This window comes from Acomys minous (genome assembly GCF_964271855.1).
Source record: "Acomys minous genome assembly, chromosome: 13".
Classification (NCBI taxonomy): Eukaryota; Metazoa; Chordata; class Mammalia; order Rodentia; family Muridae; genus Acomys; species Acomys minous.
Window position 1 is genome coordinate 10,138,050 of NC_140495.1, and position 14,787 is coordinate 10,152,836.

The following is a 14,787-nucleotide window of genomic DNA, read 5'->3' on the forward strand; positions in this document are numbered from 1 at the left end:
TGGCTGTGAGCTGTCATGTAGGAGCTGGGCTCCAATCCCAGGTCCTCTGTCAGCAAGTGTTCTTGACCACAGAGCATCTCTATTTGGTGATTTCTATTTCTATATTTATTTATTTTTGAGGGTCTCACTCTATAGGCCAGGCATTCCTCTTTCAAAGTGCTAGAATTTGAAGTGTAAGCTGCCATAGTTGGCCAGGCATTTTTGGTTATAGCAGGTCGCACATCCCTGGTGGTACACACAGGCAATGCCAGAACTAGGGAAGTAGGAGGAGCATCAGGGCTTCACGGCGTCCTCTAATACACAGCAGGTCACGGCCAGCCTGATCTAAACCGACCCTGTTTACATCATTTGAGGATGCTTTATAGGATATTTATAAAGATAAAAATTAACTATTTTTGACACAAGGACTCACTCTGTAACCCAAACAGGGCTAGAACTTACTTTGTAGCCAAGCCAGGCCTCAAACTCAAGAGTCTCTTGCCTTCACCTCCACAGTTCTGAAGTTATAGGCAAATATTACTATAGCCAGCTAACACTGCATTTATTTATTCTTAACAATCTTTTTTGTTTTGTTTTGCTTTGGTTGATTGTTTTTGAGACAAGGTCAACAGGGTCTCTCTGTGTAGTCCTGGCTGTCTTGGAACTCACTATGTACACCAGGCTGGCCTTGAACTCACAAAGATCCTCCTACTTCTGCTTCCTAGTAGGGATTAAAAAGCATGGACACCATGTCTGGTCTAAAATTTACATTTTGAGTGTGAGTGTGCGCTTAGGTTAAAAGACAACTTTTGGAAATTGAGTCTTTCCTTCCATCATGTGGATCATGGAAGCCAAACTCAGGTCATCAGACACTTTGCAGTATGAACTTTTAACCATTGAGCCATCTTGCCAACACAGCTTACATTTTAAACATTTTTGTTGTAGTAGTTGTTTTTGGTTTTGCTTTTGTTTTTTTGTTTGCTTGTTTTTTTGAGACAGGGTTTCTCTGTGTAGCTTTGGCTGTCCTGGAACTCACTCTGTAGACCAGGCTGGCCTCAAACTCACAGAGATCCTCCTACTTCTGCCTCCTGAGTGCTGGGATTAACGGCGTGCACCACCATGCCCGGGGAACTTTAAACATTTTAAAATAAATATCCTTATAACATGTGAACATTATATAAAATTCAAGTTTCAGTATGCATAACTACAATTTTACTAGAGCATTGCCATGACCATGTATGCTGGGGCTATGTGTTACTGCTTTAGTAGTATAACAGCAAAACTGAGTAAAGGTCACAGACCATTTGGTTTAGAAGCCTAAAATATTTGCCATTTGGCCCTTTATAGAGAGCTTTCCAGTCCCTGTAATTAACAAGAAGTAACAGCATTAATTGAAGAAGACATAGATGTAATTGCTGATGAACACAGTAGTCTAGCTCTCAGGAAGTAGGGGCACGGGAGCAGGGGTCTACACTGCCAGTTGGAGGCCAGCCTGAGTAGGACACATCCCAGTATCACTGAGAGCAGCCTTTGGTAGAGAAAAAGGAACCGTGTACTCTACCTACTTATAGGTGCTGCCTATTATTTTCAAAATATAAAACAAAACAAAAAGACAGGGAAAATTTGAAATAAAAAAAGGTACTATAGTACATGTTGGGGTACCACAGTATTCATGTGGAGGTCAGAGGAAAACTCTGTGGAGTCACTCTTCATGGTGACCTAGGGATTGAAGTAAGGTAGTCTTTCAACAAGAGCACTTATCTCCTAGGTCATCTAACTGGTAAGGCAAAAAATTTTGAACACTGAACATACACGTTAATGACATGAATTCTATAATCAAACTCTAAATTCAACTAAGGCTAGAATTTACACAGCAAAAATGTCAGATTTTATAACACATATGGTAGGTGGTAAGTTTTAATACATTTTTCCTTCCTAAACTTTGATACTTTTTTCTTAAACTCTGATGTAGCACCCTGTAGATTTTAATGGATAATCTGATGAAGCAAGCCATGATATATGACTAGTAACACAACTCAGGCCAGTAACTGTAACAAAAGATATTGTAAGAATCATTTTACAAAAGGCCAGTAAAAGGGTCATGGTGGCTACTGACTAATGCATGAAGAACTTAAGCTGGGGCTGGCAAGATGAGTGAAGGTGCTCGCTTGCTGAGCAAGCCCGGCCAGCTGTGCTGGATCCCTGGAACCCACAGTGGAAGAAGGAAATCAAATCCTGAAGGTTGTCTCCTGACTGCCATATTTATTTCTTGACAGACACACACACACACACACACACACACACACACACACACACACGAAAAAGAGAAAAAAGGAGAATTTATCCTCAAATATATCCATGCTTGAACTATGTGTGTGAAAATTTCACCTCTTATCTTACATTCAGAAGCAGTAGCTCAGTCACACTTTTTCTTCTGAGTATGTATAATACCATTACATATTCATGCTATATCCAACTCTTCTCCATTATTCTCTTTATGCTTTGTCCATAAGCTTAAGTCCCTCCTGACCTTTTGCATGTCATCAACGTGCAATCTAACAGCATAACTGATATTGCCATTTACAGTAAGTGGTGTAATAGAAAAGACAGGCACAATTTACAGTTTGAGAAATGTAATAGCACGGTCTGGTACTTTGTTTCTGATTGTTAATTATTTTGCTCCCTGAGATCTGCTTGCTGTCCCTTATGAGCAGACGATCACGTACCCCAAATGTTGCTGTATAACCTTGCCTCCGAATAATCCCTGTTTGACCACATGTCTACACATCTGGGCAAGGCAGATGAGGTAGGCGTGGCCAATGACTGTGGGTGTGGAGGACAGAAGGATCATAGGAAGGAGAGAGAGAGGTACTAGAGGAGGAGAAGGAAAAGAGGCTGCCATAGTTAGCATGGAGAGAACCATGTGGCCAGGAGGAATTTACTCTGAGGCAATGTTGGAGAGAAGCAGCCCAGATGAAAAGCATAAGCAAGTATTTATGAAATTGTGGATGGGGAGTAGTCCAGACAGGAATGATTAAATAACATGGGCTATGGGGCTGGGAGGTAATGAGGTAGCTTAGGCAGTTTACTTCTGCCCAGCCCCAGGGAAAATAAGGCTTATTTAAAATTCTATTAGGTGCCTCCATATTTTACTGATATGATATCGTGTTAATAATAACCACCATAACAATTGCAGGCTTTAATAATAAACTTTAGGGCTGGGCGTGGTGGTACAAGGCTTTAATCTCAGCACTCAGGAGGCAGAGGCAGAGGCAGGAGGATCGCTGTGAGACAAGGCTTTTCTGTCCTGGATTCCCTTTGTAGACCAGGCTGGCCTCCAACTCACAGAGATCTGCCTGCCTCTGCCTCCTGAGTGCTGGGACTAAAGGCATGCACCACCATGCCTGGCTACAAACAAACATTTAGTAGCAATTTTATTTCCGATGACAGAGAAATGTAACTATACTCTTAAAAAAAAAAAGAAAAACAACCAATACCTTTTCATCCAATATATCACCATTTAAAGGGTTAGATTTTTACAGACACTTAAAAGTTGTTTGAACAGCTCAGTTTCTAAGGCATTTCAAGTGAAATGAAAGTCTATTGAGATTAATTATTCTGCCTTTGTAAGAATGGAAATTGGTAACACAAAACATGAATGCAAACAATCAGCTCACCTGGGCGACAATGTATTCTGTGATGTGTTGGTAGGAGAAGTAAGAGGACTGGACCAGTTGGCTGGTGATCGAGGTGTGGGTCTTGTCAAAGGACTCCCCATGGAACTCTGGTGGAGGGAGTAAAAGGAGCATTAACACAGGAAACTCCAACTAACAGGCCCTAAGGGAAGACACAGTCCTGAGCAAGAGCACTGTTAAAGTGCCATCTTTGTGCACCCGCATTCTAAACATGCATGCACTTAGGTATGGTTTCTGGAGGGAAATATGACTCCATTCAGACTACCTCAAGCATTATTAGCATCTCTTCTCTTAAGGATCTAACATAATCCTAAACTTTTTGTTTGTTTGTTTGTTTGTTTGAGACAGGGTCTCATTTTGCAGCCCTAGCTGGCACTGAACTCAAGATATAGATCAGGTTGGCCTCAAACTCACAAAGACCTGTCTGCCTTTGCCTCCTATAAGCTTAAATTGGCTTTCTGTTCTCAGCTAATTAATCCGTTCTACTTTACTGCTAATTCAATATAATTCCTCCTGAGTCTCTTTTAGAAATGATTTTCCCAAAGATACCGAGGAAGTAAAATCTGGTCGTGTTGTTGATTTGTCTTTTTCCTTCAACTAACTGTCTCTCCACTTAAGAAGATAAGTGACATTACTCTCAGAGAAATTCTGGTGTAGGGGCTAGTGCTCTGTTGGTAGTAAAGGAGAAAAGCACATACTTGAGCATCAAATTGCTCTTAGATGCTGCACTGAGAACGGAGGTGAGGCTAAAAGGAAGATGGCAAGCCTGGACCAGTGGGCTTACAGCTGGGTATGGAGATAACTAAATCAACAGCTTGGAGGTGGGCCAAGGCTCTGGGACAGTGATGGCAGGGTCTATCTGTTGAGGGACACATGTAAGGCGTGTTGTACTTGCATATGTCCATGCTTCTGATGCAGCTGAGTCTAACAGACTAAGTAGAGACCTCTGAGAGAGCCTTCACTCTTTCAGGAAGGAAAACCCAGACCATTTGGAAGACAAGGAGTCAGCTGCATTTGGGAGGCAGGAGGAACAGAGTTCAACACAATTAGCAACCAAGACCCCTGCAAGGTCAGAAAGAGGGTAGTAACATCTCGCAAGTGACTACCAACTGGAAGACAGTCAAGGTCATTAACAAGCCAGGGGTCAGAGATGGGCAGAGAAGGGCTTTGAACACATTTCACTGGGTGGGCAGTGCATGAACAGTGTATGATCATCTTTCTGGTTGGGCTGAGGGGCCTGCAAATACTTTGTGGGTCTTCTATTACCTTGATCTACAATCCTTCAGAGAACTAGCCAATCTCATAGCAATTACTGCAGCCCAGAGTTGTCCATTCTCTGCCAAAGCCCTATAAAAACCCTAGACAGGAAAATTTGATGTCTTTTTTCCTCTCTTGGAAACTGTCTTTTCTGTATCTCAGGAGTTCTTCTCCCTTCTCTATAATTCTTTTTAATAAAGATTGTTTTGGTTTTGCATGCTCCCTCCAGAATCTGCACACTGAATTCCCACTGGTATCAGACAACCTGGCATTTCTGTCTCAAAGTCAGTGTCTCCTGCCCGCCGCCCCCGCCCACCAAAGCAGGATTTCTTCATGTTAGCCTTGGCTGTCCTGGACTTGCTTTATAGATCAGGTTGGCCTCGAACTCACAGTGATCCGCCTGCCTCTGCCTCCCAACTGCTGGAATTAAAGGCGTGCGCCACCACGTCCGGCTTTCAGGTCAGTTTTTAGGACCCACCAGAGCCCAGCGTCTAAGATCCCTGAGCCGTATACAACTGGGCTGTGAAATGTCTTGTAATCCTCAGAAGTCTTGCGTCACTTCCAACTCTGAATGCCTCCCCTTAAGCCTGCCACCAAGTACACCTGCATTCTTCTTGTTCTCAATCTTGTAGACATTTTATGTAAATCACACATATATCTACACATTTCAGTAGATGTTCATTTAGTCAGATTTTATTTTCTCAGAACAAAACCCTGCATATTCACACTCAAGAGGCCAACAAGCCAGTGACCCTTTAGCGTGGTTCTGTTCACACTTAGTGTTAACTTGGGATGAACTACCCTTGCTGCTGCTCAAGCGAGAACTGGTTCATCTGAAGGTCAAAGGGCAGCATGTTATAAAGTTCTAATATCCCCCAAGGTAGACGCCTCAGACACACACTGCGCACACGTGTCTCTCTTTCAACTTGGCTACTGCTAACTTCTATCACAACGCACACAGATCATAATATAAGCACCATAGATTCAAGAGACTCTACTCTTCCCAAGGCAGTATTTAATTGCTTCTGCTCAAATTGCTGCCAAATGCAGATGTAAAAACCATATAGTAAAATCAAGTCAATTTTATGCAAAGTAAAGCAGTCATAACAACATACAATGGCCAACAAAACAAGTGCGAAGTACCTGGGTCCCATTGCCGGTGTTTCGCAGGTGATTGTGAAGAAGTTTAGTAGCACCATCTTGGAAAGTTTTTGGTAAAGCTCCTAGTAACATTGTAAACTCTGGGGTATTGAGTTCAAATAAGGAAATCAGCACTGACTGTGCTGCCTGAAAGACACAAAGACACAAAGTAGGTGACTGCATCCTGGCTACTCCAAGATGTAAGATGGCCATGTTCTTATGTTTCTCCTTGACAGCACAGGCTTGACCATCTCTCCTGTGGAAAGGGAAAATGTTACTGTTCATATTGGGGGGGGGGGCAGGGATAAAAATACTCTTAACTACCATTTATTTTCTGAAGCTAAGAAGGGAATATGGAGTCGAGGAGAGGCAGGCAGATCTCTGTGATTTCAAGGACAGCCAGGTCTATAAAGTGAGTCCAGGCCAACAAAGGCCACACAGGTTGAAAAACAAAAACAGGGCTGGAGAGATGGCTCAGAGGTTAAGAGCACTGGCTGTTCTTTCAAAGGTCCTGAGTTCAATTCCCAACAATCACATGGTGGCTCACAATCATCTATAATGAGATCTGGTGCCTTCTTCTGGCCTGCTAACTCACACACTGCACAAATAATAGATTCTTAAAAAAAAAAAAAAAAAGAAAGAAACAAAGAAAAAGAAAAGGAAAGGAAAAACATAAAACAAGAAGGGAATATGAAAGTGTAACATGACAACACTTTGTAGTGTTATTCTGTCAACATATGTTACTGTTTCAGTTTTCCCTACAAATGATCATAAGGAAAGGACAGCTATATAAACCCCACCTAGGGTGACTTAATATTGAAATTAAACTTTTTCAATATGTGAAAATTTCTTTTTAAAGGAATACAGGTGGTAGAAAGGTACAAATGTGTACACGGGCAGTAGACAACAGAGAGGTAAGGGGTATGAATGGGAAGAGGGGGGAATTGTTGCATGGAAACATGTTATTTTGTACTATAATTAAAAAATAAAAGCGGGGCGTGGTGGTGCACACCTTTAATCCCAGTACTCAGGAGGCAGAGGCAGGTGGATCTCTATAAGTTCCAGGCCAGCTCGGTCTACAAAGCTACAAAGTCAGTCCAGGACAGCTAAGGCTACACAGAGGAAACCCTGTCTCAAAAAAAAACCAAAAATAAATAAAGCCAGCATAAGAGGAGGAAAACAACAAACAAACAAACAAACAAACAAAGCCAACCAACTAACCAACCAAAGAAACAAAACAAATGAGGATTTCACTATGTAGTCCTAGAGGGCTTTGAACCATAATCTTCCCAACTTCCCAGCTCCTTGAGTGTTGGGGTTACAGGTGTACAACACTGTGCGTGGCTCTGTAGGATCCTTTAATTAGCAATATCTAGTCTCTTCTCCAGCAGCTAATCTAAAAAGCCTACAGTTAATCTCAAGGTAAGGTTAGTCAGGTATTTTGTTGAAATTAAAACAATATTATGTAGCAATTTAGAGGAGAGCACAAAAGGGTGCATGGCCACATGATCCACATCCTAAGCACACACCTTGTTTTGGACCTTTTCTGATTGCACCCTATGAAAGCTTCTGCGTTCTACACTTGCAGAATCTGAACGTCCAGCAGTGGAGTGTAAAGTATGCAACACTCACAACACTCTCCTGGTGAGTGTGTCTGGGCACCATGTCCATGCAGTGCCTGCAGATGTCACAACACTCTCCTGGTGAGTGTGTCTGGGCACCATGTCCATGCAGTGCCTGCAGATGTCACAACACTCTCCTGGTGAGTGTGTCTGGGCACCATGTCCATGCAGTGCCTGCAGATGTCACAACACTCTCCTGGTGAGTGTGTCTGGGCACCATGTCCATGCAGTGCCTGCAGATGTCACAAGCAATCTGACTCCCTGGGACTAGAATCACAGGCATGTGAGTGTCACGTGAGTGTCATGTGAGTGTCACGAGGGTCCTCCACAAGGGCAGCAAGTACTCTTAACTGACCCTGACGCTTTGTTTTTATTTTGGAGACAGGGTCTTTGTACATAGTCCTGGCTGTCCTGGAACTTATTCTGTAGACCAGGCTTGCCTCACATCCATAAACATCTGCCTGTCTCTGCTTCCTGAGTGCTTGATTAAACATAAGTGCCTTCATGCCCGGCCTCTGCTTTAGTCTCTAATCTCAATTACAAACTTCTATTTGCTTCAGGTTTGCTTTGTTTTTTTCTCTGTCTTATGGTGGTTGATTGGATAACTGATTTAAAATGTTTCCTTTTATTATAAGCTCTGAATTAGTTGCTTTCACAAAATACCTGACAAATGCAACTTACGGACAGAAAGGTTTATTTAAGGCTCACAGTGTGAGGGTATAGCTCAATCGTGTAGAAAAGGCTCAGTACACAGGAGCACGAGAGAGCTGGTCACACTGCATCCAGGCAGGGTGCAGTTTTCTTTGTTTTTCTTTTGAGACAGGGTCTCACTCTATAGTTCTGGTTGGTCTGTAGCACACCATGCAGAGCTGCTGCCTCTGCCTCTCGAGTGCTGAAGTGACAAGTGTGCACCAGCTGCCCTCGAGTTTTTGAGAACGTCTCTCAGTGAACTGGGAGCTCAATGACTAGGGAAGATGAGCTGCTAGTGAACCCCAGAGATTCTCTTGTGTCTGCCACCTTCCCAGCACTGAGGTTACACGCATGTGCTACCATACCTGATTTTTTTTTTTTTATAATGCAGGTGTTAGGAATATGAACTCAAGTTCTTATGCACTTTACCGATGGAGTTATTTCCCTAGTACAAATGATCTATGCTTTTGAGTATATAGAAAATACTAGCAATAAGCCCTTGGCAGAAATGTTAAAAATATGAACATATACTAACATGCTTTGAAACAGGACATGCTTAAAAGCTCAGTCAAGCTGTGCCAGCATTCTTGGTACTTAGAAGGTGGAGGCAGAACAACCAGCACATCAAGGTCATCTGCTAGAGTGAGTTCCAAGCTAGCCCAGATTAAATGACTGTCTCAAAACACCATAACTCAAGGAAGGAAATGAAAAGGAAGACAGGTAATTAACTCTAATTCAAAACGCAAGGACATAAAAAACAAGGCAGACATTAACTCTCAGAATAGAGCTCTTTTTTTTTTTTTAATAACATATACAGAGTTCCGCCTACATGTATGCCTGCACACCAGCAGAGGGCAGCACATCTCATTATAGATGGTTGTGAGCCACCATGTGGTTGCTGGGAATTGAACTCAGGACCTCCGGAAGAGCAGAAGGTGCTCTTAACCTCTGAGCCATCTTTCCAGCCCCCAAAATAGAGCTTCTTTAAGAAAGGAGGCAGCAAACCCTACAGGTACAAGAGTGAGAACTTGGAAAACAAAACACAAGGTCAATCTCCATTTTACCAAGAACTGACTCTGAAGTATTACAAAGATTACAGGACTGATGGAAAGGGGATGTGGGAGAAACACAGGGAAAGCCAAGTCCTCACGTGTGATTAAAGATAAATATAGCACTTGGATCTAACAGAAGATCAGTTTAAAAACAAAAACAAAAACAAAAAAACCTAAACTCATCTCCTGATCCCACTCAAACACACCTTTCGAACATCAGAGCTTTTGGGCTCGGTCGTCCAAGTGATGACCCGAGACACTGCCAGGCGAGTTTCACTGGAATTTATAAAATCTCCTGGGTCCATCTGCTTGGCCAGAGTTTCTATGTACTTAAGGATAGCAACCTTCACCTGTTAAGGAAAGCACAATGAAAGAGGAGAGTGAGCTGGACACTGGGATACTAGGTAATGCGTCAGAAATAATCACCATCAGATTTTCCAAGGATAGCAGCAGCAGCAGCAGCAGCAGGAACAGCAACTGTCAAAGGAATGATGGAGCTACCTCTGTCCTGACATGGTGAGGATTCCTGGTTTCATGTGTACTAGAACTTTTAGCACTCAACTTCCAGAGCGTAAACATCTGCTGGAGATGTTCTTAACAAATAGAAAATGTCTCCACTAGCCTGCTGCTTTCAGAGTGTGTGCATGGCTAGCCTTACACAGTCATTTCTTTGGGGGAAACAGTGTTAAATGATAAGATCTGGCAAGACAAGCCTGTCGTCACAGCTGGTGACATAACTATCTGTTTAGATTTGAGGCAGGGCCTCTAGCCCAGGCTGGCCTCAAGTGCACTGTGCAGCTGAGAATGGCCTCTCTCTCCTGAGTACAGTTTCTGAGGTGCTGCGTATGGAACCCAGGACCTAGTGCAGGCTAGCCGAGCACTCTACCTACCGCTCACTCACCCAGTTCACTCTTGTACGTCAGGTGCATGCAAGGCAGCTGTGGGGTGGGAGATAAGCTATTTCTGAGGCACATACCCTTCTTTCTAGACTCAGCCATTTTAAATTCTTCTAATGAACAATTATTAAATTGTATCTGTTCTCTCTAGTATGCTAGTAGAAACAAAAAGGCTGAGAATTGTTTCTGGTCACATATTCCAACATTTGATAGTTTCTAAACAATTTTTTTTTCTTTTTAGTTTTTTACTTAATTTTGGTTTTTTGAGACAGGGTTTCTTGCTATAGTCCTGGCTGTCCTGGAACTTATTTTGTAGATCAGGGTGGCCTTGGACTCACAGAGACCGGCCTGCTTCTGCCTCCTGAGTTCCAGGATTATCTTTCCGGCCTATTCTTATGTGTCCTACATGCACACCTCATGCCAATGGTGGAATTGTAGTTGGAGAGGTTGTGTACTGCCATGCAGATGTTGGGAACTGAGGCCGGCTCCTCTCCAAGAGTACTAAGTACTATTCACTGCTGAGTCATCTTTCCAGCCTCTGAGATCCTTTACTTAAAGTTGTTATTACTGTAATCATTATTTGCCTTGCTCATGATAAAATCTAAGGCCTTGCAGATGTCAGGTAAGCACTTTACCTTAGAGTTGTACCTACAGGACCTCAAGATCTTTGAAAAACATTTCTTCTGCACTGTGTGTGCTGTGTATGTATGTTTATATGTGTGGGCAGGTTCATGTGTGAGCATATGAAGCTCTGAATGTCTACCTTATTCACTCTCCACTTAGATACTGAGGCAGGATCTTCTTGCTGATTCGAGTAGTCTAGCTAGCCAGCCTGCCCTGGGAATCCCCTTGTCTCTGGCTACACTGTAGGGTAAACAGGTATAGGCTACCACGCCTACCTACAGCTTTGCTTGTTTTTGTTTTTGTTTTTTTTCTTTTTTGAGACAAAGTCTCAGTGTGTATCCCTGGTTGTCTTGGAACTCTGTGTAGACTAGGCTGGCCTTGAACTCACAGAGATCTATTTACCTCTGCCTCCCACATGCTGGGATTAAAGGCATTTACAGTCATGCAATGCAAGCAATGCAGTTTTTAAAAGTTTTCACAAAATAGTGGTGTTAACTGTAATAAGCAAGTAACCATAAAAACGTATGATTACTGAAACACTCCCAGTTTAGTAGGACATCTCACAGTCATGCAGTCTGTAATTATTGATGCAACTACACATTCCATTTTAAAGAACAAAACCATATAGTTGCAAAGGTGTATGTAATCCTTCAGTGTGTTTATCAAGCTGGAAAAAGTATTCAGAAAAGTGGAAAACTACGTGTATTTAACAAATGCTAGTAATTTAATTAAAATCACTTTATAATGTTATATAGTCTATTTCTATCTTCTTTAAAAAAGATCGTTAACTTCTTTATTTTTAATTTTATAATTATTATTACATTATTATTTGGAGACAGGGTGTCTCTACGTAGTCGTGGCTGTTTTGGAACTTGCTGTGTAGAGCAGGCTGGCCTTCAACTCACAGAGGTCCCTGGCCTCTGCCCCTTGAGTGCTGGAATTAAAGGTGTGCACCACATTCAGTAACCAGTTAAGGGATTTTGTTTATGTTTCTATGTGAATATATATATATGCTTTTGTGTGTGTGTGTGTGTGTGTGTGTGTGTGTGTGTGTGTGTGTGTGTGTGTGTCCAAAAGAGGAGGACACTATATGCCTCAGAACTGAAATTACAGGTGTTTTCAGGATGTCCAGCTTGCTACTGGGTGCTGAGATCCAAGCTCTGGTTGTCATTTGTGAGACAATTGCAGTGAACCACTGAGCCATCTTTCCAGCTTGTTAAGTTCTTATGATTTAAAAATGTTTTTTTCATCAGCTGCGTGTGGTGGTGCACGCCTGTGATCCCAGCACCCAGGGAGGCAGAGGTAGGTGGATCCGAGGCCTACCTTGTCTACCAAGCGAGTCCAGGACAGCCAAGGCTACATAGAGAAACCCTGTCTTGACAAACCAAACCAAAACCAAAATCAAAATAAAAACCAAAAGACCCTCGCCCCCCAAAACCACCAGCTTCTCCTTCTGACCCTAGGCCCAGTGGAAGCTTGCTTTAACTTCACCCGTTTCCCACATCCCTATTCTCCTCTACTTGTCTTTCTCTTTAGGTCTTCAGCAGCGTTACTCTGTCCTTCAGAATCACCTGTCTCTTGAGTCATGGTTTCACAGCTCAGGATAACCTGCAATTCTGTTTAGCCCATACTGACAAATCACTGATAATCTACCTGCCCCAGTGTCTCATGTGGCAAGATCACAGGCCTGTATCACTACACAGGACTGCTTCAGGCTGTACTTACACAGGCACACAAAACACCTTCATTTATATTTTCAACAGTTTCTGAATGTCTACCATGTACTCAAATCAAGTATTATAGGTAATAATGATCAAAAATTCTAAGTTTTCTATTCCTAGGAGTGTCTTGGGTATAGTATGAGCTATAGTATGTATTAATATTAAATACATACTTCTTCAGGTCACTTTTTAAAATAAAAACACAGAGGCCATTTTTATACAATGGCTCTGAGAAAAATGACATTACACTGAGTGCATGTCAGACCTGTTAGAAACATAACTGTGATTCTGAGACATTCTGACTACATTCCAAGATGTAAAGGGGAAAATCAAGCTTGGGTAGTAAGGCTTGCAGAATACATTTGTGCAGAGCAGAGCAGAAACTCCAAGGCTTGGATAAACAGTATGCTTATTTCCCTGACTCTAATCTCAATGGATAAGGATCATGAAAAACATTTTTGTAGGGCTCTGCACATACTACACAAGTACTCTATTATTTAGCTAAATCCTAGTAGAACTATTTTATGTCTTATGTTAAACTTAATTTTTTTTTTTCGAGACAGGGTCTCTCTGTGTAGCCTTGGCTGTCCTGGATTCACTTTGTAGACCAGGCTCGCCTCAAACTCACAGCGATCCGCCTGTCTCTGCCTCCTGAGTGCTGGGATTAAAGGCGTGCGCCACCACACCCAGCTAACTTAATCATTTTAAATCACAAATTAGAATCTACTTTTCACACAACTAGAAAATGTATCCAAATAGAAATTGAGAAAGTTTAAAACTTTATGCTTGTTTCAGCAAATGTTATTATTTCAGAGAGTGAGAATCAACTGAAATTAGACTTAAAAAAATAAGCTCCAAGGCAATGCTACGTTTGCCCCAAATATCAGTCTCTAAAAACCACAAAAAACCCCCAAGTATTAGGAAATCATAAACATACATAAGATTGTACAAAGTAACTCTATTCCAGCACAGTGTTGGATGGTTGTATGCTGTGACACTTTTAAAATGTGTTTACACAGACAGAGCTTTCCCAAAGGGTCGGTCAGACTTCTGGAGAACACTTAAAGTCAAGTACATGCATGTATAAAAGGCTGAAGAAGGTTAGTAGTTAAACACAGATGCATAAAACATTATTTGAAATACTGCAGAGAGTTCTGAAAAGAAATAACGCAGGCTAGAATAAAAATAAAAGAAAACCTTTGAGCTCCAAAAAGAGTGAAGCTGGTCCCGAAGTGCTGGCTTGACTGTCTGAAAGTTTATAAAAATAAAACCCACTGATTGAACAGTTTTTGTGTGTGATAAAAATACAAGTTATCCCAACTTTATTAATAAAATACTTTAATTCCTTATAATATATTGAGAAGAAATAAATTTTTTACCTTCAAGCTTGGTGTTTGGGTCTGGTCAACTGTAAATCTCATTAGGATATTAAATTGAAGATCATTTGGGAATGATTCTCTGAAAAAAGAAAGAAAAAACCTGAAGTTAAAAAACAAAACAACCAACCCCCACCAAATTAAGTTGACAAGTATGCATTTTAACAAATTCCATAGCAAAAGACTATACTTAATACCCACAAAGAAAGTATGAACTGATAGCTGAAATGGCACAGTCTATTAAGCACAATATAAGATAATAAAAGCATTTGAACTTATAGCCAGTAAATTATTAAGAAACAATACTAGATAACTGTATCTTGCTTGTACATCAAGGTACACCTGATATATTGAGTAAATCAGAAAAACGTATTCAATTAAAGTTCAAACTTGTAGGGCTGAAGAAGGGGCTCAGTGGTTAAAGGCACACAGACTGCTCCTTACAGCAGAACTGAGTTTGGTTCCTAGCAGCCAAATGGGCAGCGCAAAACCACCTCTAACTCCAGAGGATCCAGTGCCCTCTCCTGACCTCTTCAGGAACAGCTCACACACATATACACAAAATAGAAAACAACAACAACAAAACAAACAAGAAAAAAGGCAAACACAACTTTAAAAAATCAGTTCAATATTTTAAGACATGTTTCTTCTCCTTCAGATATGAATCCAGTTAACTATGGAGCACACATTTAATCTCAATCTTTAGGAGGCAGGGGCAGGGGCAGGGGCAGGGGC

The 14,787-nt window shown here is 41.6% G+C and overlaps 1 protein-coding gene across 31 annotated transcripts in view; it reads right to left on the minus strand.

Moving 5' to 3' along the window:
* CLASP2 (cytoplasmic linker associated protein 2) overlaps nt 1-14,787 on the minus strand; it is a 178,860-nt gene that overhangs the window by 20,109 nt on the left and 143,964 nt on the right. For 27 of the 31 annotated variants that reach the window (XM_084754516.1, XM_084754502.1, XM_084754491.1 and 24 more), the window contains 4 exons: nt 14,056-14,134; nt 9,642-9,785; nt 6,075-6,218; nt 3,657-3,763 (listed from right to left, as the gene is read on the minus strand). In XM_084754516.1, the coding sequence (XP_084610642.1) occupies nt 3,657-3,763; nt 6,075-6,218; nt 9,642-9,785; nt 14,056-14,134 (474 nt within the window). Of the gene's footprint in view, nt 1-3,656; nt 3,764-6,074; nt 6,219-9,641; nt 9,786-13,873; nt 13,925-14,055; nt 14,135-14,787 lie in introns of all 31 variants that reach the window. The other 4 variants (XM_084754510.1, XM_084754512.1, XM_084754511.1 and 1 more) reach the window with 1 other exon arrangement.